Genomic DNA, 24,951 nt, shown 5'->3' on the forward strand with positions numbered 1-24,951 from the left:
CAGAAAGAGAGAGCGAGAGCCAATGTGAGTATGAGAGATGGAGAGAGACAAAGAGACAGGGAGAGTTTGAGAGATGGGGAGAGAGAGAGAGATTGAGACTGAGAGATTGGTGCCCAGGGAGTCAGTACAACCAGTCTCTCACACTGATCTCAGGGGAAGGGGCATTGCGAAAGGAACAAACCGTCACAAAGAGTTTGGAGGAAGTTTAGATAAAATAAGCAAAATTGTGGAAAGACTGAGACACATCAGAGAGCGAGAGAATTAGACAGGAGCAGAACAGAGAGAGAGAGACAGAGAGACAGAGAGAGAGAGAGAGAGACAGAGAGATAGACAGAGACAGAGAGAATTAGACAGGAGCAGAACAGAGAGAGAGAGAGACAGAGAGACAGAGAGAGAGAGAGAGAGAGAGACAGAGAGATAGACAGAGACAGAGAGAGAGAGACAGAGAGCTAGAATACAAGAGCAGGGATGTACTCCTGAGGCTGTATAAGGCTCTAGTCAGACCCCATTTGGAGTATTGTGAGCAGTTTTGGGCCCCGTATCTAAGGAAGGACGTGCTGGGCCTTGGAAAGGGTCCAGAGGAGGTTCAGAAGAATGATCCCTGGAATGAAGAGCTTGTCGTGTGAGGAACGGGTTGAGGACTCTGGGTCTGTACTCATTGGAGTTTAGAAGGATGAGGGGGGGATCTTATTGAAACTTACAGGATACTGCGAGGCCTGGATAGAGTGGACGTGGAGAGGATGTTTCCACCAGTAGGAAAAACTAGAACCAGAGGGCACAACCTCAGGCTGAAGGGACAACCCTTTAAAACAGAGATGAGGAGGAATTTCTTCAGCCAGAGAGTGGTGAATCTGTGGAACTCTTTGCCGTAGAAGGCTGTGGAGGCCGGGTCATTGAGTGTCTTTAAGACAGAGATAGATAGGTTCTTGATTAATAAGGGGATCAGGGGTTGTGGGGAAAAGGCAGGAGAATGGGGATGAGAAAAATATCAGCCATGTTTGAATGACGGAGCAGACTCGATGGGCCGAGTGGCCTCATTCTGCTCCTATGTCTTCTGGTCTTATGGAGAGAGAGAGAGAGACAGAGAGGTAGATAGAGAGAGAGAGAGACAGAGAGACAGACAGAGAGAGAGACAGAGAGACAGATAGAGAGTGAGAGAGAGACAGAGAGAAACAGAGAGAGAGAGAGAGAGCCAAGGTGAAGAGACAAAGAGAGTGAGTCAGAAAGAGGGAGAGACAGAATGAGACAGTGAGAGAGAATAGCACCAGAGGGAGAGACACAGAGACAGACAGAGAGAGAGAGAGAGGCAGAGAGAGAGAGAGTGATAGAGAGACAGAAAGAGAGAGAAAGACAGAGCGAGACAAAGAGCGAGACAGAGAGAGAGAGTGACAGAAAGAGAGAGTGACAAAAAGAGAGAGAGAGTGACAGAAAAAGAGAGTGACAGAAAGAGAGAAACAGACAGAGAGAGAGAAAGAGAGAGAGAGAGAGAGAGAAAGATAAAGGTACAGAAAGAGAGAGCGAGAGCCAATGTGAGTATGAGAGATGGAGAGAGACAAAGAGACAGGGTGAGTTTGAGAGATGGAGAGAGAGAGAGAGAGATTGAGACTGAGAGATTGGTGCCCGGGGAGTCAGGACAACCAGTCTCTCACACTGATCTCAGGGGAAGGGGCATTGCGAAAGGAACAAACCGTCACAAAGAGTTTGGAGGAAGTTTAGATAAAATAAGCAAAATTGTGGAAAGACTGAGACACATCAGAGAGCGAGAAAATTAGACAGGAGCAGAACAGAGAGAGAGAGAGACAGAGAGAGAGAGAGAGAGAGAGACAGAGAGAGAGAGAGAGAGAGGGACAGAGAGAGAGAGAGAGAGACAGAGAGAGAGACAGAGAGAGAGAGAGACAGAGAGAGAGGGAGAGAGACAGAGAGAGTGAGACAGAGAGAGAGAGAGACAGACAGAGAGAGACAGAGAGAGAGAGTGAGACAGAGATAGAGAGACAGAGAGAGAGAGAGACAGAGAGAGAGCCAGAGAGACAGAGACAGAGACACAGAGAGAGAGGGACAGAGAGAGAGAGAGAGAGAGAGAGACAAAGAGAGGCAGAGAGAGATAGACCATTGGACACAAACCAGGGAGCGGAAAAGTAACTTCATCAACATGAGAAACAACAAAAACAACAAAACAGCACCCAGTGCAGGTAAGAGAAACTTTTAATAGAGAGAGAGAGACAGAGACAGGGAGAGAGACAGAGACAGAGAGAGATAGAGAGACAGAGAGACAGAGAGGGAGAGAGAGAGACAGAAAGAGAGAGAGAAGCTGTACCTATCCTGGGAGTGTTTGATGGGGGACAGTGTAGAGGGAGCTTTACTCTGTATCTAACCCCGTGCTGTACCTGTCCTGGGAGTGTTTGATGGGGGACAGTGCAGAGGGAGCTTTACTCTGTATCTAACCCCGTGCTGTACCTGTCCTGGGAGTGTTTGATGGGGGACAGTGTAGAGGGAGCTTTACTCTGTATCTAACCCCGTGCTGTACCTGTCCTGGGAGTGTTTGATGGAGGACAGTGCAGAGGGAGCTTTACTCTGTATCTAACCCCGTGCTGTACCTGTCCTGGGAGTGTTTGATGGGGACAATGTAGAGGGAGCTTTACTCTGTATCTAACCCCGTGCTGTACCTGTCCTGGGAGTGTTTGATGGGGGACAGTGCAGAGGGAGCTTTACTCTGTATCTAACCCCGTGCTGTACCCTGTCCTGGGAGTGTTTGATGGGGGACAGTGTAGAGGGAGCTTTACTCTGTATCTAACCCCGTGCTGTACCTGTCCTGGGAGTGTTTGATGGGCGACAGTGTAGAGGGAGCTTTACTCTGTATCTAACCCCGTGCTGTACCTGTCCTGGGAGTGTTTGATGGGGACAGTGTAGAGGGAGCTTTTCTCTGTATCTAACCCCGTGCTGTACCTGTCCTGGGAGTGTTTGATGGGGGACAGTGTAGAGGGAGCTTTACTCTGTATCTAACCCCGTGCTGTATCTGTCCTGCGAATGTTTGATGGGGGACAGTGTAGAGGGAGCTTTACTCTGTATCTAACCCCGTGCTGCACCTTTCCTGGGAGTGTTTGATGGGGGGCAGTGTGGAGGGAATTTACTCTGTATCTAACCCCGTGCTGTACCTGTCCTGGGAGTGTTTGATGGGGGGACAGTGTAGAGGGAGCTTTACTCTGTATCTAACCCCATGCTGTACCTGTCCTGGGAGTGTTTGATGGGGGACAGTGTCGAGGGAGCTTTACTCTGTATCTAACCCCGTGCTGTACCTGTCCTGGGAGTGTTTGATGGGGACAGTGGAGAGGGAGCTTTACTCTGTGTCTAACCCCGTGCTGTACCTGTCCTGGGAGTGTTTGATGGGGGGACAGTGTAGAGGGAGCTTTACTCTGTATCGAACCCCGTGCTGCACCTTTCCTGGGAGTGTTTGATGGGGGGCAGTGTGGAGGGAATTTACTCTGTATCTAACACTCACATATTTGGTTCCTGTTGAATTGTTCTAGATGATTCTGAGTTGACGTATTCGGAGCTGAATTTTGCTGCAGCCTCTCAGAACTCCACGATCCGCACAAGAGGTCAGTTACGGACATCGTGTGTGTCTCACACCTGTTACACATCAGTCACATCTCAATTGCGTTGTCTGTGATGCTATAGGTTCTATCCTGATACTTACATTTCCCTGTCCAGTTCCAATAAATACAATTCCCACTCATTAACAAAAAAATCAAATTCAGTCACTCTCTAAATTACAACCAGGTTTTGTATCCTTCCGGAATATTCCGGGCCTTCCATGTTGATTCTTCTGCCTGGAAGTTCTTCTTTGGCCCCTTTGCTGTCCAGATGATGCTTTGAGATAAGAGTTGTGAGCTGCGGGGAGGTGGCAGTTGCTTTCTCCTTTTTGTCCCACTGTCCCCCTTCTCTTAAACCCCTGTTGACACATCAATATTTCCCACAATCGCATTGGTCCTATTGGTGGTCAAAACCATCCGATTTAAATTTAAAAGGTTCTTGGTGTCGAAGTGCCTGATTCAAACAGATTGGCCGAATTCAAAAGCCTGTTTCAGTAAGGCATTTGACAAAGTCCCACATGGCAGGTTGGTTAAGAAGGTTAAGGCTCATGGGATACAAGGAGAAGTGGCTAGATGGGTGGAGAACTGGCTTGGCCATAGGAGACAGAGGGTAGTGGTCGAAGGGTCTTTTTCCGGCTGGAGGTCTGTGACCAGTGGTGTTCCGCAGGGCTCTGTACTGGGACCTCTGCTATTTGTGATATATATAAATGATTTGGAAGAAGGTGTAACTGGTGTAATCAGCAAGTTTGCGGATGACACGAAGATGGCTGGACTTGCGGAGAGCGAAGAGCATTGTCGGGCAATACAGCAGGATATAGATAGGCTGGAAAATTGGGCGGAGAGGTGGCAGATGGAGTTTCATCCGGATAAATGCGAAGTGATGCATTTTGGAAGAAATAATGTCGGGAGGAGCTATACAATAAATGGCAGAGTCATCAGGAGTATAGAAACACAGAGGGACCGAGGTGTGCAAGTCCACGAATCCTTGAAGGTGGCAACACAGGTGGAGAAGGTGGTGAAGAAGGCATATGGTATGCTTGCCTTTATAGGACGGGGTATAGAGTATAAAAGCTGGAGTCTGATGATGCAGCTGTATAGAACGCTGGTTAGGCCACATTTGGAGTACTGCGTCCAGTTCTGGTCGCCGCACTACCAGAAGGACGTGGAGGTGTTAGAGAGAGTGCAGAGAAGGTTTACCAGGATGTTGCCTGGTATGGAGGGTCTTAGCTATGAGGAAAGATTGGGTAGACTGGGGTTGTTCTCCTTGGAAAGACGGAGAATGAGGGGAGATCTAATAGAGGTGTACAAGATTATGAAGGGTATAGATAGGGTGAACAGTGGGAAGCTTTTTCCCAGGTCGGAGGTGACGATCACGAGGGGTCATGGGCTCAAGGTGAGAGGGGCGAGGTATAACTCAGATATTAGAGAGATGTTTTTTACACAGAGGGTGGTGGGGGCCTGGAATGCGCTGCCAAGTAGGGTGGTGGAGGCAGGCACGCTGACATCGTTTAAGACTTACCTGGATAGTCACATGAGCAGCCTGGGAATGGAGGGATACAAACGATTGGTCTAGTTGGACCAAGGAGCGGCACAGGCTTGGAGGGCCGAAGGGCCTGTTTCCTGTGCTGTACTGTTCTTTGTTCTTTGTTGTCTTGGTAACACTGCTGCTTGGCCTTCGATACGAATGTTTCAGTTTGGGCTCTCTGTGTACTTGCATTTATTTCAATCTCTCAGCATTAAAAAAGAACCACCTTTTAAAGGGACATTTAGTAGGTTTCAATAGGCATGGTTAGTAAATTAGCAGATGACACCAAGAGTGGTAGCATAGTGGACAGTGAAGAAGGTTATCTCGGATTGTAATGGGATCTTGATCAATTGGGCCAGTGGGCTGACGAATGGCAGATGGAGTTTAATTTCGATAAATGTGAGGTGATGCATTTTGGTCGATCGAACCAGGGCAGGACTTACTCAGTTAATGGTTGGGCGTTGGGGAGAGTTATAGAACAAAGTGATCGAGGGATACAGGTTCATAGCTCCTTGAAAGTGGAGTCACAGGTGGACAGAGTGGTGAAGAAGGCATTCGGCACGCTTGGTTTCATCGGTCAGAACATTGAATACTGGAGTTGGGACGTCTTGTTGAAGTTGTACAAGACATTGGTAAGGCCACACTTGGAATACTGTGTGCAATTCTGGTCACCCTATTATCGAAAGGATATTATTAAACTAGAAGGCGTGCAGCAAATTTTACGAGGATGCGACCGGGACTTCATAGAAATCATAGAAACCCTACAGTACAGAAAGAGGCCATTCGGCCCATCGAGTCTGCACCGACCACAATCCCACCCAGGCCCTACCCCCATATCCCTACATATTTTACCCACTAATCCCTCTAATCTACGCATCCCAGGACACTAAGGGGCAATTTTTAGCATGGCCAATCAACCTAACCCGCACATCTTTTGGATGGTTTGGGTTATAAGGAGAGGCTGAATAGACTGGGACTTTTTTCTCTGGAGCGTAGGAGGCTGAGGGGTGATCTTATAGAGGTCTATAAAATAATGAGGGGCAGAGATCAGCTAGATCGTCAATATCTTTTCCCAAAGGTAGGGGAGTCTCAAACTAGAGGGCATAGGTTTAAGGTGAGAGGGGAGAGATACAAAAGGGTCCAGAGGGGCAATTTTTTTACACAGAGGGTGGTGAGTGTCTGGAACAAGCTGCCAGAGGTAGTAGTAGAGGTGGGTAGAATTTTGTTTTTTAAAAAGCGTTTAGACATTTACACGGGTCAGATGGGTAGAGAGGGATATGGGTCAAATGCGGGCAACTGGGACTAGCTGGGGGGTTTAAAAAAAAGGGACGGCATGGAGAAGTTGGGCCAAAGGGCCTGTCTCCATGCTGTAAACCTCTATGACTCTATGACATTGCAATGCTCCCCCGTCCCCTGACTGTTTTACAATATTAAACACACCAATTTAAAATTACTCTCCTCAAATTTGCATCGTAGCGACATAAGAACATAAGAAATAGGAGCAGGAGTAGGCCATCTGGCCCCTCGAGCCTGCCCCGCCATTCAATAAGATCATGGCTGATCTGACGTGGATCAGTACCACTTACCCGCCTGATCCCCATAACCCTTAATTCCCTTACCGATCAGGAATCCATCCATCCGCGCTTTAAACATATTCAGCGAGGTAGCCTCCACCACTTCAGTTGGCAGAGAATTCCAGAGATTCACCACCCTCTGGGAGAAGAAGTTCCTCCTCAACTCTGTCCTAAACCGACCCCCCCTTTATTTTGAGGCTGTGTCCTCTAGTTTTAACTTCCTTACTAAGTGGAAAGAATCTCTCCGCCTCCACCCTATCCAGCCCCCGCATTATCTTATAAGTCTCCATAAGATCCCCCCTCATCCTTCTAAACTCCAACGAGTACAAACCCAATCTCCTCAGCCTCTCCTCATAATCCAAACCCCTCATCTCCGGTATCAACCTGGTGAACCTTCTCTGCACTCCCTCCAAGGCCAATATATCCTTCCGCAAATAAGGGGACCAATACTGCACACAGTATTCCAGCTGCGGCCTCACCAATGCCCTGGACAGATGCAGCAAGACATCCCTGCTTTTATATTCTATCCCCCTCGCGATATAGGCCAACATCCCATTTGCCTTCTTGATCACCTGTTGTACCTGCAGACTGGGCTTTTGCGTCTCATGCACAAGGACCCCCCAGGTCCCTTTGCACGGTAGCATGTTTTAATTTGTTTCCATTGAGATAGTAATCCCATTTGTTATTATTTCCTCCAAAGTGTATCACCTCGCATTTATCAACGTTATACTCCATTTGCCATATCCTCGCCCACTCACTCAGCCTGACCAAATCTCTCTGCAGATCTTCTCCGTCCTCCACACGATTCACTTTTCCACTTATCTTTGTGTCGTCTGCAAACTTCGTTACCCTACACTCCGTCCCCTCCTCCAGATCATCTATATAAATGGTAAACAGTTGCGGCCCGAGTACCGATCCCTCCGGCACGCCACTAGTTACCTTCCTCCAACCGGAAAAACACCCATTTATTCCGACTCTCTGCTTCCTGTCGGATAGCCAATCCCCAATCCACGCTAACACCCTACCCCCAACTCCGTGTGCCCTCATCTTCTTCAGCAGCCTTTTATGGGGCACCTTATCAAACGCCTTTTGGAAATCCAAAAACACCGCATCCACCGGTTCTCCTCCATCAACCGCCCTCGTCACATCTTCATAAAAATCCAACATGTTCGTCAAGCACGACTTTCCCCTCATGAATCCATGCTGGTTCCAGCTCAGTCTCCAGATCTACTTGTTATATGTTAGACTGGGTGTCGGGGAGAGTTAGGTCTTTACTAAGAGGCAGTTCCGTGCTCAGTGTGCGTTGCTGGGGAAGGAAGGGTTTACGATGCACCGGGTTACGTTGCGGTTACGTCTCAGTGTGTGTGTGTGTGTGGGGCTGATGCTCAGGGGGTGTGTGTGCGTCAAGGCTGTGTTGTTGTCCTCTGGGTCACCCTCCGTCACCCGTACTTCCCAGAGACCCTTCGCGTCCCTCGCACCGTCTCACGCTCTCTCTCCCTCCGTCTCTCGCAGCCGAACCGGAGACAACTTACGCTCAAATCGCAGTCAGATCGCAGAGCGCCCAACGGAACCCAGGGTCAGAGGCCACCCCGGGCAAAGGTCAGTCACACTTGGGGTCAGAGGTCACGGTGGTTCAGGGCGTTCCGGGGGGGGGCGGGGGAAGGGGGGATTCACTCTGACACCCGTGCTGAGGGTGACAGAGAGATAACCCACATCCCCCCAAAACCTGGCACGGGCAGCAGGGTGGCACAGTGGGTTCGCACTGCTGCCTCACAGCGCCAGGGAGCCGGCTTCGATTCCCGGCTCGGGTCACTGTCTGTGCGGAGTCTGCACATTCTCCCCGTGTCTGCGTGGGTTTCCTCCGGGTGCTCCGGTTCCCTCCCACAGTCTGAAAGACGTGCTGGTTCGGGTGCATTGGGCCGTGCTAAATTCTCCCTCTGTGTTACCCGAACAGGCGCCGGAGTGTGGGCGACTGGGGGATTCTCACAGCAACTTCATTGCAGTGTTAATGTCAGCCTACTTGTGGCACTGATGGATAAACTTTAAACTTCCGAAATTCATAAGATTGGACAATATCTCATTGATAATCTCCTTATCTCTGGAAACTCCTCCAGTCCCTACACCCCGTCCCTAACTCTGTAACCTCTTCCAGACCCTACACCCCGTCCCGATCTCTGTAAACTCCTCCAGTCCCTACACCCCGTCCCGAACTCTGTAACCTCTTCCAGACCCTACACCCCGTCCCGATCTCTGTAAACTCCTCCAGTCCCCACACCCCGTCCCTAACTCTGTAACCTCTTCCAGACCCTACACCCCGTCACGATCTCTGTAACCTCCTCCAGCCCCGACACCGGCTCCCTATCTCTGTAACCTCCTCCAGCCTCAGACACCCCGATCTATCGCTGTAACCTCCTGCAGTCCCTGCACCCCCTCCCTATCTCTGTAACGTTCTCCGGCCCCCTACATCCCTCCCTATCTCTGTAACCTCCTCCAGCCGCCTACACCCGCTCCCTATCTCTGTAACCTCCTCCAGCCCCTACACCCCCTCCCTATCTCTGTAAGCTCCTCCAGCCCCTACACCCCCTCCCTATCTCTGTAACCTCCTCCAGTCCCTACATCCCTCCCTATCTCTGTAACCCCCTCCAACCCCATACACCCCCTCCCCATCTCTGTAACCTCCTCCAGCCCCTACACCCCTCCCTATCTCTGTAACCTCCTCCAGCCCCTACACCCCTCCCTATCTCTGTAACCCCCTCCAACCCCATACACCCCCTCCCCATCTCTGTAACCTCCTCCAGCCCCTACACCCCTCCCTATCTCTGTAACCTCCTCCAGCCCCCTACACCCCTCCCTATCTCTGTAACCTCCTCCAGCCCCTACACCCCTCCCTATCTCTGTAACCTCCTCCAGCCCCCTACACCTCTCCCTATCTCTGTAACCTCCTCCAGCCCCCGACACCCTTCCATATCTCTGTAACTTCCTCCTGTCCCTATACCCCTCCCTATTTCTGTAACCTCCTCCTGTCCCTATACCCCTCCCTAACTCTGTAACCTCCTCCTGTCCCTATACCCCTCCCTATCTCTGTAACCTCCTCCAGCCTCTACACCCCCTCCCTATCTCTGTAACCTCCTCCTGTCCCTACAATCGGGTGAGGTGTGTTGTTTATCTCTCTGGGCGATGGGAAAATGTCACCATCGCCAGTCCCGTAACGTTACACAAGGTTCCCGACCTTCTCAACTTCTCTGTTCCAGATCAAGGACAACAGGAAACAGCTGGAGGAACCAACTCAAAAAAATCCAGATGTCTCGGACTGGTCGCACTCCTCATCATATTATCGCTTTTCGCAATAATCTTCGGATTAACCATATATGGTACATTGATAAATAATATCCTGGAACACTCTGATATATCCCACACCCCTCACTGTAACACTCTGATATATCCCACACCCCTCACTGTAACACTCTGATATATCCCACACCCCTCACTGTAACACTCTGATATATCCCACACCCCTCACTGTAACACTCTGATATATCCCACACCCCTCACTGTAACACTCTGATATATCCCACACCCCTCACTGTAACACTCTGATATATCCCACACCCCTCACTGTAACACTCTGATATATCCCACACCCCTCACTGGAACACTCTGATATATCCCACACCCCTCACTGTAACACTCTGATATACCCCACACCCCTCACTGTAACACTCTGATATACCCCACACCCCTCACTGTAACACTCTGATATATCCCACACCCCTCACTGTAACACTCTGATATACCCCACACCCCTCACTGTAACACTCTGATATATCCCACACCCCGCACTGTAACACTCTGATATATCCCACACCCCTCACTGTAACACTCTGATATATCCCACACCCCTCACTGGAACACTCTGATATATCCCACACCCCACACTGTAACACTCTGATATATCCCACACCCCTCACTGTAACACTCTGATACATCCCACACCCCTCACTGTAACACTCTGATATATCCCACACCCCTCACTGTAACACTCTGATATATCCCACACTCCTCACTGTAACAATCTGATATACCCCACACCCCTCACTGTAACACTCTGATATACCCCGCACCGCTCACTGTAACTCTCTGATATATCCCACACCCCTCATTGTTACTCTCTCATATATCCCACACCCCTCAATGTAACACTCTGATATACCTCACACCCCTCACTGTAACACTCTGATATATCCGACACCCTCACTGTAACACTCTGATATATCCCACACCCCTCACTGTAACACTCTGATATATCCCACACCCCTCACTGTAACGCTCTGATATATCCCACACCCTCACTGTAACACTCTGATATATCCCACACCCCTCACTGTAACACTCTGAGATATCCCACACCCCTCACTGTAACACTCTGATATATCCCACACCCCTCACTGTAACACTCTGATATATCCCACACCCCTCACTGTAACACTCTGATACATCCCACACCCCTCACTGTAACACTCTGATATATCCCACACCCCTCACTGTAACACTCTGATATATCCCACACCCCTCACTGTAACACTCTGATATATCCCACACTCCTCACTGTAACAATCTGATATACCCCACACCCCTCATTGTTACTCTCTCATATATCCCACACCCCTCAATGTAACACTCTGATATACCTCACACCCCTCACTGTAACACTCTGATATATCCGACACCCTCACTGTAACACTCTGATATATCCCACACCCCTCACTGTAACACTCTGATATATCCCACACCCCTCACTGTAACGCTCTGATATATCCCACACCCTCACTGTAACACTCTGATATATCCCACACCCCTCACTGTAACACTCTGAGATATCCCACACCCCTCACTGTAACACTCTGATATATCCCACACCCCTCACTGTAACACTCTGATATATCCCACATCCCTCACTGTAACACCCTGATATACCCCACACCCCTCACTGCAAAACTCTGATATACCCCACACCCCTCACTGTAACACTCTGATATATCCCACACCCCTCACTGTAACACTCTGATATATCCCACACCCCTCACTGTAACACTCTGATATACCCCACACCCCTCACTGTAACACTCTGATATACCCCACACCCCTCACTGTAACACTCTGATATACCCCACACCCCTCACTGTAACACTCTGATATACCCCACACCGCTCACTGTAACTCTCTGATATATCCCACACCCCTCATTGTTACTCTCTGATATATCCCACACCCCTCAATGTAACACTCTGATATACCTCACACCCCTCACTGTAACACTCTGATATATCCCACACCCCTCACTGTAACACTCTGATATATCCCACACCCCTCACTGTAACGCTCTGATATATCCCACACCCTCACTGTAACACTCTGATATATCCCACACCCCTCACTGTAACACTCTGATATATCCCACACCCCTCACTGTAACACTCTGATATATCCCACACCCCTCACTGTAACACACTGATATTCCCCACACCCCTCACTGTAACACTCTGATATACCCCACACCCCTCACTGTAACACTCTGATATATTCACACCCATCACTGTAACACTCTGATATATCCCACACCCCTCACTGTAACACTCTGATATATCCCACACACCTCACTGTAACACTCTGATATATCCTACACCCCTCACTGTAACACTCTGATATATCCCACACCCCTCACTGTAACACTCTGATATATCCCACACCCCTCACTGTAACACTCTGATATACCCCACACCCCTCACTGCAAAACTCTGATATACCCCACACCCCTCACTGTAACACTCTGATATACCCCACACCCCTCACTGTAACACTCTGATATATCCCACACCCCTCACTGTAACACTCTGATATATCCCACACCCCTCACTGTAACACTTTGATATATCCCACACCCCTCACTGTAACACTCTGATATGTCCCACACCCCTCACTGTAACACTCTGATATATCCCACACCCCTCACTGTAACACTCTGATATACCCCACACCCCTCACTGTAACACTCTGATATATCCCACACCCCTCACTGTAACACTCTGATATACCCCACACCCCTCACTGCAAAGCTCTGATATGCCCCACACCCCTCACTGTAACACTCTGATATACCCCACACCCCTCACTGTAACACTCTGATATACCCCACACCCCTCACTGTAACACTCTGATATACCTCACACCCCTCTCTGTAACACTCTGAGATATCCCACACCCCTCACTGTAACACTCTGATATATCCCACACCCCTCACTGTAACACTCTGATATATCCCACACCCCTCACTGTAACACTCTGATACATCCCACACCCCTCACTGTAACACTCTGATATATCCCACACCCCTCACTGTAACACTCTGATATATCCCACACCCCTCACTGTAACACTCTGATATATCCCACACTCCTCACTGTAACAATCTGATATACCCCACTCCCCTCACTGTAACACTCTGATATACCCCACACCGCTCACTGTAACTCTCTGATATATCCCACACCCCTCATTGTTACTCTCTCATATATCCCACACCCCTCAATGTAACACTCTGATATACCTCACACCCCTCACTGTAACACTCTGATATATCCGACACCCTCACTGTAACACTCTGATATATCCCACACCCCTCACTGTAACACTCTGATATATCCCACACCCCTCACTGTAACGCTCTGATATATCCCACACCCTCACTGTAACACTCTGATATATCCCACACCCCTCACTGTAACACTCTGAGATATCCCACACCCCTCACTGTAACACTCTGATATATCCCACACCCCTCACTGTAACACTCTGATATATCCCACATCCCTCACTGTAACACTCTGATATACCCCACACCCCTCACTGCAAAACTCTGATATAACCCACACCCCTCACTGTAACACTCTGATATATCCCACACCCCTCACTGTAACACTCTGATATATCCCACACCCCTCACTGTAACACTCTGATATACCCCACACCCCTCACTGTAACACTCTGATATACCCCACACCCCTCACTGTAACACTCTGATATACCCCACACCCCTCACTGTAACACTCTGATATACCCCACACCGCTCACTGTAACTCTCTGATATATCCCACACCCCTCATTGTTACTCTCTGATATATCCCACACCCCTCAATGTAACACTCTGATATACCTCACACCCCTCAATGTAACACTCTGATATATCCCACACCCCTCACTGTAACACTCTGATATATCCCACACCCCTCACTGTAACGCTCTGATATATCCCACACCCTCACTGTAACACTCTGATATATCCCACACCCCTCACTGTAACACTCTGATATATCCCACACCCCTCACTGTAACACTCTGATATATCCCACACCCCTCACTGTAACACACTGATATTCCCCACACCCCTCACTGTAACACTCTGATATACCCCACACCCCTCACTGTAACACTCTGATATATTCACACCCATCACTGTAACACTCTGATATATCCCACAGCCCTCACTGTAACACTCTGATATATCCCACACACCTCACTGTAACACTCTGATATATCCTACACCCCTCACTGTAACACTCTGATATATCCCACACCCCTCACTGTAACACTCTGATATATCCCACACCCCTCACTGTAACACTCTGATATACCCCACACCCCTCACTGCAAAACTCTGATATACCCCACACCCCTCACTGTAACACTCTGATATACCCCACACCCCTCACTGTAACACTCTGATATATCCCACACCCCTCACTGTAACACTCTGATATATCCTACACCCCTCACTGTAACACTTTGATATATCCCACACCCCTCACTGTAACACTCTGATATGTCCCACACCCCTCACTGTAACACTCTGATATATCCCACACCCCTCACTGTAACACTCTGATATACCCCACACCCCTCACTGTAACACTCTGATATATCCCACACCCCTCACTGTAACACTCTGATATACCCCACACCCCTCACTGCAAAGCTCTGATATGCCCCACACCCCTCACTGTAACACTCTGATATACCCCACACCCCTCACTGTAACACTCTGATATACCCCACACCCCTCACTGTAACACTCTGATATACCTCACACCCCTCTCTGTAACACTCTGAGATATCCCACACCCCTCACTGTAACACTCTGATATATCCCACACCCCTCACTGTAACACTCTGATATATCCCACACCCCTCACTGTAACACTCTGATACATCCCACACCCCTCACTGTAACACTCTGATATATCCCTCACCCCTCACTGTAACACTCTGATATATCCCACACCCCTCACTGTAACACTCTGATATATCCCACACTCCTCACTGTAACAATCTGATATACCCCACTCCCCTCACTGTAACACTCTGATATACCCCACACCGCTCACTGTATCTCTCTGATATGCCCCACACCCCTCACTGTAACACTCTGATATACCCCACACCCCTCACTGTAACACTCTGATATACCCCACACCCCTCACTGTAACACTCTGATATACCTCACACCCCTCTCTGTAACACTCTGATATATCCCACACCCCTCACTGTAACACTCGGATATATCCCACACCCCTCACTGTGACACTCTGATATATCCCACACCCCGCACTGTAACACTCTGATATATCCCACACCCCTCACTGTAACACTCTGATATATCCCACACCCCTCACTGTAACACTCTGATATAACCCACACCCCTCACTGTAACACTCTGATATATCCCACACCCCTCACTGTAACACTCTGATATATCCCACACCCCTCACTGTAACACTCTGATATATCCCACACCCCCAACTGGAACACTCTGATATATCCCACACCCCTCACTGTTACTCTCTGATATATCCCACACCCCTCATGTAACACTCTGATATACCCCACACCCCTCACTGTAACACTCTGATATATCCCACACCCCTCACTGTAACACTCTGATATACCCCACACCCCTCACTGTAACACTCTGATATACTCCACACCCCTCACTGTAACACTCTGATACATCCCACACCCCTCACTGTCACACTCTGATATATCCCACACCTCTCACTGTTACTCTCTGATATACCCCACACCCCTCACTGTAACACTCTGATATATCCCACACCCCTCACTGTAACACTCTGATATATCCCACACCCCTCACTGTAACACTCTGATATATCCCACACCCCTCACTGTTACTCTCTGATATATCCCACACCCCTCACTGTAACACTCTGATATACCCCACACCCCTCACAGTAACACTCTAATATATCCCACACCCCTCACTGTAACACTCTGATATACCCACACCCCTCACTGTAACACTCTGATATATCACACACCCCTCACTGTAACACTCTGATATATCCCACACCCCTCACTGTAACACTCGGATATATCCCACACCCCTCACTGTGACACTCTGATATATCCCACACCCCGCACTGTAACACTCTGATATATCCCACACCCCTCACTGTAACACTCTGATATCTCCCACACCCCTCACTGTAACACTCTGATATACCTCACACCCCTCTCTGTAACACCCTGATATATCCCACACCCCTCACTGTAACACTCGGATATATCCCACACCCCTCACTGTGACACTCTGATATATCCCACACCCCGCCCTGTAACACTCTGATATATCCCACACCCATCACTGTAACACTCTGATATATCCCACACCCCTCACTGTAACACTCTGATATAACCCACACCCCTCACTGTAACACTCTGATATATCCCACACCCCTCACTGTAACACTCTGATATATCCCACACCCCTCACTGTAACACTCTGATATATCCCACACCCCCAACTGGAACACTCTGATATATCCCACACCCCTCACTGTTACTCTCTGATATATCCCACACCCCTCATGTAACACTCTGATATACCCCACACCCCTCACTGTAACACTCTGATATATCCCACACCCCTCACTGTAACACTCTGATATACCCCACACCCCTCACTGTAACACTCTGATATACTCCACACCCCTCACTGTAACACTCTGATACATCCCACACCCCTCACTGTAACACTCTGATATATCCCACACCCCTCACTGTAACACTCTGATATATCCCACACCCCTCACTGTTACTCTCTGATATATCCCACACCCCTCACTGTAACACTCTGATATACCCCACACCCCTCACTGTAACACTCTAATATATCCCACACCCCTCACTGTAACACTCTGATATACCCCACACACCTCACTGTAACACTCTGATATTCCCCACACCCCTCACTGTTCCTCTCTGATATATCCCACACCCCTCACTGTAACACTCTGATATACCCCACACCCCTCACTGTAACACTCTGATATACTCCACACCCCTCACTGTAACACTCTGATATATCCCACACCCCTCACTGTCACACTCTGATATATCCCACACCCCTCACTGTAACACTCTGATATATCCCACAGCCCTCACTGTAACACTCTGATATATCCCACACCCCTCACTGTAACACTCTGATATATCCCACACCCCTCACTGTAACACTCTGATATATCCCACACCCCTCACTGTAACACTCTGATATACCCCACACCCCTCACTGTAACACTCTGATATATCCCACACCCCTCACTGTAACACTCTGATATACCCCACACCCCTCACTGTAACACTCTGATATATCCCACACCCCTCACTGTAACACTCTGATATATCCCACACCCCTCACTGTAACACTCTGATATATCCCACACCCCTCACTGTAACACTCTGATACATCCCACACCCCTCACTGTAACACTCTGATATATCCCACACCCCTCACTGTAACACTCTGATATATCCCACATCCTCACTGTAACAATCTGATATACCCCACACCCCTCACTGTAACACTCTGATATACCCCACACCGCTCACTGTAACTCTCTGATATATCCCACACCCCTCATTGTTACTCTCTCATATATCCCACACCCCTCAATGTAACACTCTGATATACCTCACACCCCTCACTGTAACACTCTGATATATCCGACACCCTCACTGTAACACTCTGATATATCCCACACCCCTCACTGTAACACTCTGATATATCCCACACCCCTCACTGTAACGCTCTGATATATCCCACACCCTCACTGTAACACTCTGATATATCCCACACCCCTCACTGTAACACTCTGATATATTCCACACCCCTCACTGTAACACTCTGATATATCCCACATCCCTCACTGTAACACTCTGATATACCCCACACCCCTCACTGCAAAACTCTGATATACCCCACACCCCTCACTGTAACACTCTAATATATCCCACACCCCTCACTGTAACACTCTGATATACCCCACACACCTCACTGTAACACTCTGATATACCCCACACCCCTCACTGTTCCTCTCTGATATATCCCACACCCCTCACTGTAACACTCTGATATACCCCACACCCCTCACTGTAACACTCTGATATACTCCACACCCCTCACTGTAACACTCTGATATATCCCACACCCCTCACTGTCACACTCTGATATATCCCACACCCCTCACTGTAACACTCTGATATATCCCACAGCCCTCACTGTAACACTCTGATATATCCCACACCCCTCACTGTAACACTCTGATATATCCCACACCCCTCACTGTAACACTCTGATATATCCCACACCCCTCACTGTAACACTCTGATATACCCCACACCCCTCACTGTAACACTCTGATATATCCCACACCCCTCACTGTAACACTCTGATATACCCCACACCCCTCACTGTAACACTCTGATATATCCCACACCCCTCACTGTAACACTCTGATATATCCCACACCCCTCACTGTAACACTCTGATATATCCCACACCCCTCACTGTAACACTCTGATACATCCCACACCCCTCACTGTAACACTCTGATATATCCCACACCCCTCACTGTAACACTCTGATATATCCCACATCCTCACTGTAACAATCTGATATACCCCACACCCCTCACTGTAACACTCTGATATACCCCACACCGCTCACTGTAACTCTCTGATATATCCCACACCCCTCATTGTTACTCTCTCATATATCCCACACCCCTCAATGTAACACTCTGATATACCTCACACCCCTCACTGTAACACTCTGATATATCCGACACCCTCACTGTAACACTCTGATATATCCCACACCCCTCACTGTAACACTCTGATATATCCCACACCCCTCACTGTAACGCTCTGATATATCCCACACCCTCACTGTAACACTCTGATATATCCCACACCCCTCACTGTAACACTCTGATATATCCCACACCCCTCACTGTAACACTCTGATATATCCCACATCCCTCACTGTAACACTCTGATATACCCCACACCCCTCACTGCAAAACTCTGATATACCCCACACCCCTCACTGTAACACTCTGATATATCCCACACCCCTCACTGTAACACTCTGATATATCCCACACCCCTCACTGTAACACTCTGATATACCCCACACCCCTCACTGTAACACTCTGATATACCCCACACCCCTCACTGTAACACTCTGATATACCCCACACCCCTCACTGTAACACTCTGATATACCCCACACCGCTCACTGTAACTCTCTGATATATCCCACACCCCTCATTGTTACTCTCTGATATATCCCACACCCCTCAATGTAACACTCTGATATACCTCACACCCCTCACTGTAACACTCTGATATATCCCACACCCCTCACTGTAACACTCTGATATATCCCACACCCCTCACTGTAACGCTCTGATATATCCCACACCCTCACTGTAACACTCTGATATATCCCACACCCCTCACTGTTACTCTCTGATATATCCCACACCCCTCATGTAACACTCTGATATACCCCACACCCCTCACTCTAACACTCTGATATATCCCACACCCCTCACTGTAACACTCTGATATACCCCACACCCCTCACTGTAACACTCTGATATACTCCACACCCCTCACTGTAACACTCTGATACATCCCACACCCCTCACTGTCACACTCTGATATATCCCACACCCCTCACTGTTACTCTCTGATATACCCCACACCCCTCACTGTAACACTCTGATATATCCCACACCCCTCACTGTAACACTCTGATATATCCCACACCCCTCACTGTAACACTCTGATATATCCCTCACACCTCACTGTAACACTCTGATATATCCCACACCCCTCACTGTAACACTCTGATATATCCTACACCCCTCACTGTAACACTTTGATATATCCCACACCCCTCACTGTAACACTCTGATATATCCCACACCCCTCACTGTAACACTCTGATATACCCCACACCCCTCACTGTAACACTCTGATATATCCCACACCCCTCACTGTAACACTCTGATATACCCCACACCCCTCACTGCAAAACTCTGATATGCCCCACACCCCTCACTGTAACACTCTGATATACCCCACACCCCTCACTGTAACACTCTGATATACCCCACACCCCTCACTGTAACACTCTGATATACCTCACACCCCTCTCTGTAACACTCTGATATATCCCACACCCCTCACTGTAACACTCGGATATATCCCACACCCCTCACTGTGACACTCTGATATATCCCACACCCCGCACTGTAACACTCTGATATATCCCACACCCCTCACTGTAACACTCTGATATATCCCACACCCCTCACTGTAACACTCTGATATAACCCACACCCCTCACTGTAACACTCTGATATATCCCACACCCCTCACTGTAACACTCTGATATATCCCACACCCCTCACTGTAACACTCTGATATATCCCACACCCCCAACTGGAACACTCTGATATATCCCACACCCCTCACTGTTACTCTCTGATATATCCCACACCCCTCATGTAACACTCTGATATACCCCACACCCCTCACTGTAACACTCTGATATATCCCACACCCCTCACTGTAACACTCTGATATACCCCACACCCCTCACTGTAACACTCTGATATACTCCACACCCCTCACTGTAACACTCTGATACATCCCACACCCCTCACTGTCACACTCTGATATATCCCACACCTCTCACTGTTACTCTCTGATATACCCCACACCCCTCACTGTAACACTCTGATATATCCCACACCCCTCACTGTAACACTCTGATATATCCCACACCCCTCACTGTAACACTCTGATATATCCCACACCCCTCACTGTTACTCTCTGATATATCCCACACCCCTCACTGTAACACTCTGATATACCCCACACCCCTCACTGTAACACTCTAATATATCCCACACCCCTCACTGTAACACTCTGATATACCCACACCCCTCACTGTAACACTCTGATATATCACACACCCCTCACTGTAACACTCTGATATATCCCACACCCCTCACTGTAACACTCGGATATATCCCACACCCCTCACTGTGACACTCTGATATATCCCACACCCCGCACTGTAACACTCTGATATATCCCACACCCCTCACTGTAACACTCTGATATCTCCCACACCCCTCACTGTAACACTCTGATATACCTCACACCCCTCTCTGTAACACCCTGATATATCCCACACCCCTCACTGTAACACTCGGATATATCCCACACCCCTCACTGTGACACTCTGATATATCCCACACCCCGCCCTGTAACACTCTGATATATCCCACACCCATCACTGTAACACTCTGATATATCCCACACCCCTCACTGTAACACTCTGATATAACCCACACCCCTCACTGTAACACTCTGATATATCCCACACCCCTCACTGTAACACTCTGATATATCCCACACACCTCACTGTAACACTCTGATATATCCCACACCCCCAACTGGAACACTCTGATATATCCCACACCCCTCACTGTTACTCTCTGATATATCCCACACCCCTCATGTAACACTCTGATATACCCCACACCCCTCACTGTAACACTCTGATATATCCCACACCCCTCACTGTAACACTCTGATATACCCCACACCCCTCACTGTAACACTCTGATATACTCCACACCCCTCACTGTAACACTCTGATACATCCCACACCCCTCACTGTAACACTCTGATATATCCCACACCCCTCACTGTAACACTCTGATATATCCCACACCCCTCACTGTTACTCTCTGATATATCCCACACCCCTCACTGTAACACTCTGATATACCCCACACCCCTCACTGTAACACTCTAATATATCCCACACCCCTCACTGTAACACTCTGATATACCCCACACACCTCACTGTAACACTCTGATATACCCCACACCCCTCACTGTTCCTCTCTGATATATCCCACACCCCTCACTGTAACACTCTGATATACCCCACACCCCTCACTGTAACACTCTGATATACTCCACACCCCTCACTGTAACACTCTGATATATCCCACACCCCTCACTGTCACACTCTGATATATCCCACACCCCTCACTGTAACACTCTGATATATCCCACAGCCCTCACTGTAACACTCTGATATATCCCACACCCCTCACTGTAACACTCTGATATATCCCACACCCCTCACTGTAACACTCTGATATATCCCACACCCCTCACTGTAACACTCTGATATACCCCACACCCCTCACTGTAACACTCTGATATATCCCACACCCCTCACTGTAACACTCTGATATACCCCACACCCCTCACTGTAACACTCTGATATATCCCACACCCCTCACTGTAACACTCTGATATATCCCACACCCCTCACTGTAACACTCTGATATATCCCACACCCCTCACTGTAACACTCTGATACATCCCACACCCCTCACTGTAACACTCTGATATATCCCACACCCCTCACTGTAACACTCTGATATATCCCACATCCTCACTGTAACAATCTGATATACCCCACACCCCTCACTGTAACACTCTGATATACCCCACACCGCTCACTGTAACTCTCTGATATATCCCACACCCCTCATTGTTACTCTCTCATATATCCCACACCCCTCAATGTAACACTCTGATATACCTCACACCCCTCACTGTAACACTCTGATATATCCGACACCCTCACTGTAACACTCTGATATATCCCACACCCCTCACTGTAACACTCTGATATATCCCACACCCCTCACTGTAACGCTCTGATATATCCCACACCCTCACTGTAACACTCTGATATATCCCACACCCCTCACTGTAACACTCTGATATATTCCACACCCCTCACTGTAACACTCTGATATATCCCACATCCCTCACTGTAACACTCTGATATACCCCACACCCCTCACTGCAAAACTCTGATATACCCCACACCCCTCACTGTAACACTCTAATATATCCCACACCCCTCACTGTAACACTCTGATATACCCCACACACCTCACTGTAACACTCTGATATACCCCACACCCCTCACTGTTCCTCTCTGATATATCCCACACCCCTCACTGTAACACTCTGATATACCCCACACCCCTCACTGTAACACTCTGATATACTCCACACCCCTCACTGTAACACTCTGATATATCCCACACCCCTCACTGTCACACTCTGATATATCCCACACCCCTCACTGTAACACTCTGATATATCCCACAGCCCTCACTGTAACACTCTGATATATCCCACACCCCTCACTGTAACACTCTGATATATCCCACACCCCTCACTGTAACACTCTGATATATCCCACACCCCTCACTGTAACACTCTGATATACCCCACACCCCTCACTGTAACACTCTGATATATCCCACACCCCTCACTGTAACACTCTGATATACCCCACACCCCTCACTGTAACACTCTGATATATCCCACACCCCTCACTGTAACACTCTGATATATCCCACACCCCTCACTGTAACACTCTGATATATCCCACACCCCTCACTGTAACACTCTGATATACCCCACACCCCTCACAGTAACACTCTGATATATCCCACACCCCTCACTGTAACACTCTGATATATCACACACCCCTCACTGTAACACTCTGATATATCCCACATCCTCACTGTAACAATCTGATATACCCCACACCCCTCACTGTAACACTCTGATATACCCCACACCGCTCACTGTAACTCTCTGATATATCCCACACCCCTCATTGTTACTCTCTCATATATCCCACACCCCTCAATGTAACACTCTGATATACCTCACACCCCTCACTGTAACACTCTGATATATCCGACACCCTCACTGTAACACTCTGATATATCCCACACCCCTCACTGTAACACTCTGATATATCCCACACCCCTCACTGTAACGCTCTGATATATCCCACACCCTCACTGTAACACTCTGATATATCCCACACCCCTCACTGTAACACTCTGATATATCCCACACCCCTCACTGTAACACTCTGATATATCCCACATCCCTCACTGTAACACTCTGATATACCCCACACCCCTCACTGCAAAACTCTGATATACCCCACACCCCTCACTGTAACACTCTGATATATCCCACACCCCTCACTGTAACACTCTGATATATCCCACACCCCTCACTGTAACACTCTGATATACCCCACACCCCTCACTGTAACACTCTGATATACCCCACACCCCTCACTGTAACACTCTGATATACCCCACACCCCTCACTGTAACACTCTGATATACCCCACACCGCTCACTGTAACTCTCTGATATATCCCACACCCCGCATTGTTACTCTCTGATATATCCCACACCCCTCAATGTAACACTCTGATATACCTCACACCCCTCACTGTAACACTCTGATATATCCCACACCCCTCACTGTAACACTCTGATATATCCCACACCCCTCACTGTAACGCTCTGATATATCCCACACCCTCACTGTAACACTCTGATATATCCCACACCCCTCACTGTTACTCTCTGATATATCCCACACCCCTCATGTAACACTCTGATATACCCCACACCCCTCACTGTAACACTCTGATATATCCCACACCCCTCACTGTAACACTCTGATATACCCCACACCCCTCACTGTAACACTCTGATATACTCCACACCCCTCACTGTAACACTCTGATACATCCCACACCCCTCACTGTCACACTCTGATATATCCCACACCCCTCACTGTTACTCTCTGATATACCCCACACCCCTCACTGTAACACTCTGATATATCCCACACCCCTCACTGTAACACTCTGATATATCCCACACCCCTCACTGTAACACTCTGATATATCCCT

The 24,951-nt window shown here is 48.5% G+C and overlaps 1 protein-coding gene across 1 annotated transcript in view; it reads left to right on the plus strand.

Annotated features, from left to right (window-relative positions):
* The first annotated feature begins 1,791 nt into the window (after positions 1–1,791).
* Positions 1,792–24,951, plus strand: part of LOC144487031 (CD209 antigen-like protein C) — a 48,638-nt gene continuing 25,478 nt past the window's right edge. The window contains exons 1-4 of the mRNA XM_078205075.1: positions 1,792–2,189; positions 3,525–3,596; positions 8,202–8,288; positions 9,941–10,060. Of these exons, the coding sequence (XP_078061201.1) occupies positions 2,150–2,189; positions 3,525–3,596; positions 8,202–8,288; positions 9,941–10,060 (319 nt within the window). The 5' untranslated portion in view covers positions 1,792–2,149. The remainder of the gene's footprint in view (positions 2,190–3,524; positions 3,597–8,201; positions 8,289–9,940; positions 10,061–24,951) is intronic.

Source organism: Mustelus asterias, unplaced genomic scaffold (assembly GCF_964213995.1).
Source record: "Mustelus asterias unplaced genomic scaffold, sMusAst1.hap1.1 HAP1_SCAFFOLD_555, whole genome shotgun sequence".
In the NCBI taxonomy this organism is placed as follows: Eukaryota; Metazoa; Chordata; class Chondrichthyes; order Carcharhiniformes; family Triakidae; genus Mustelus; species Mustelus asterias.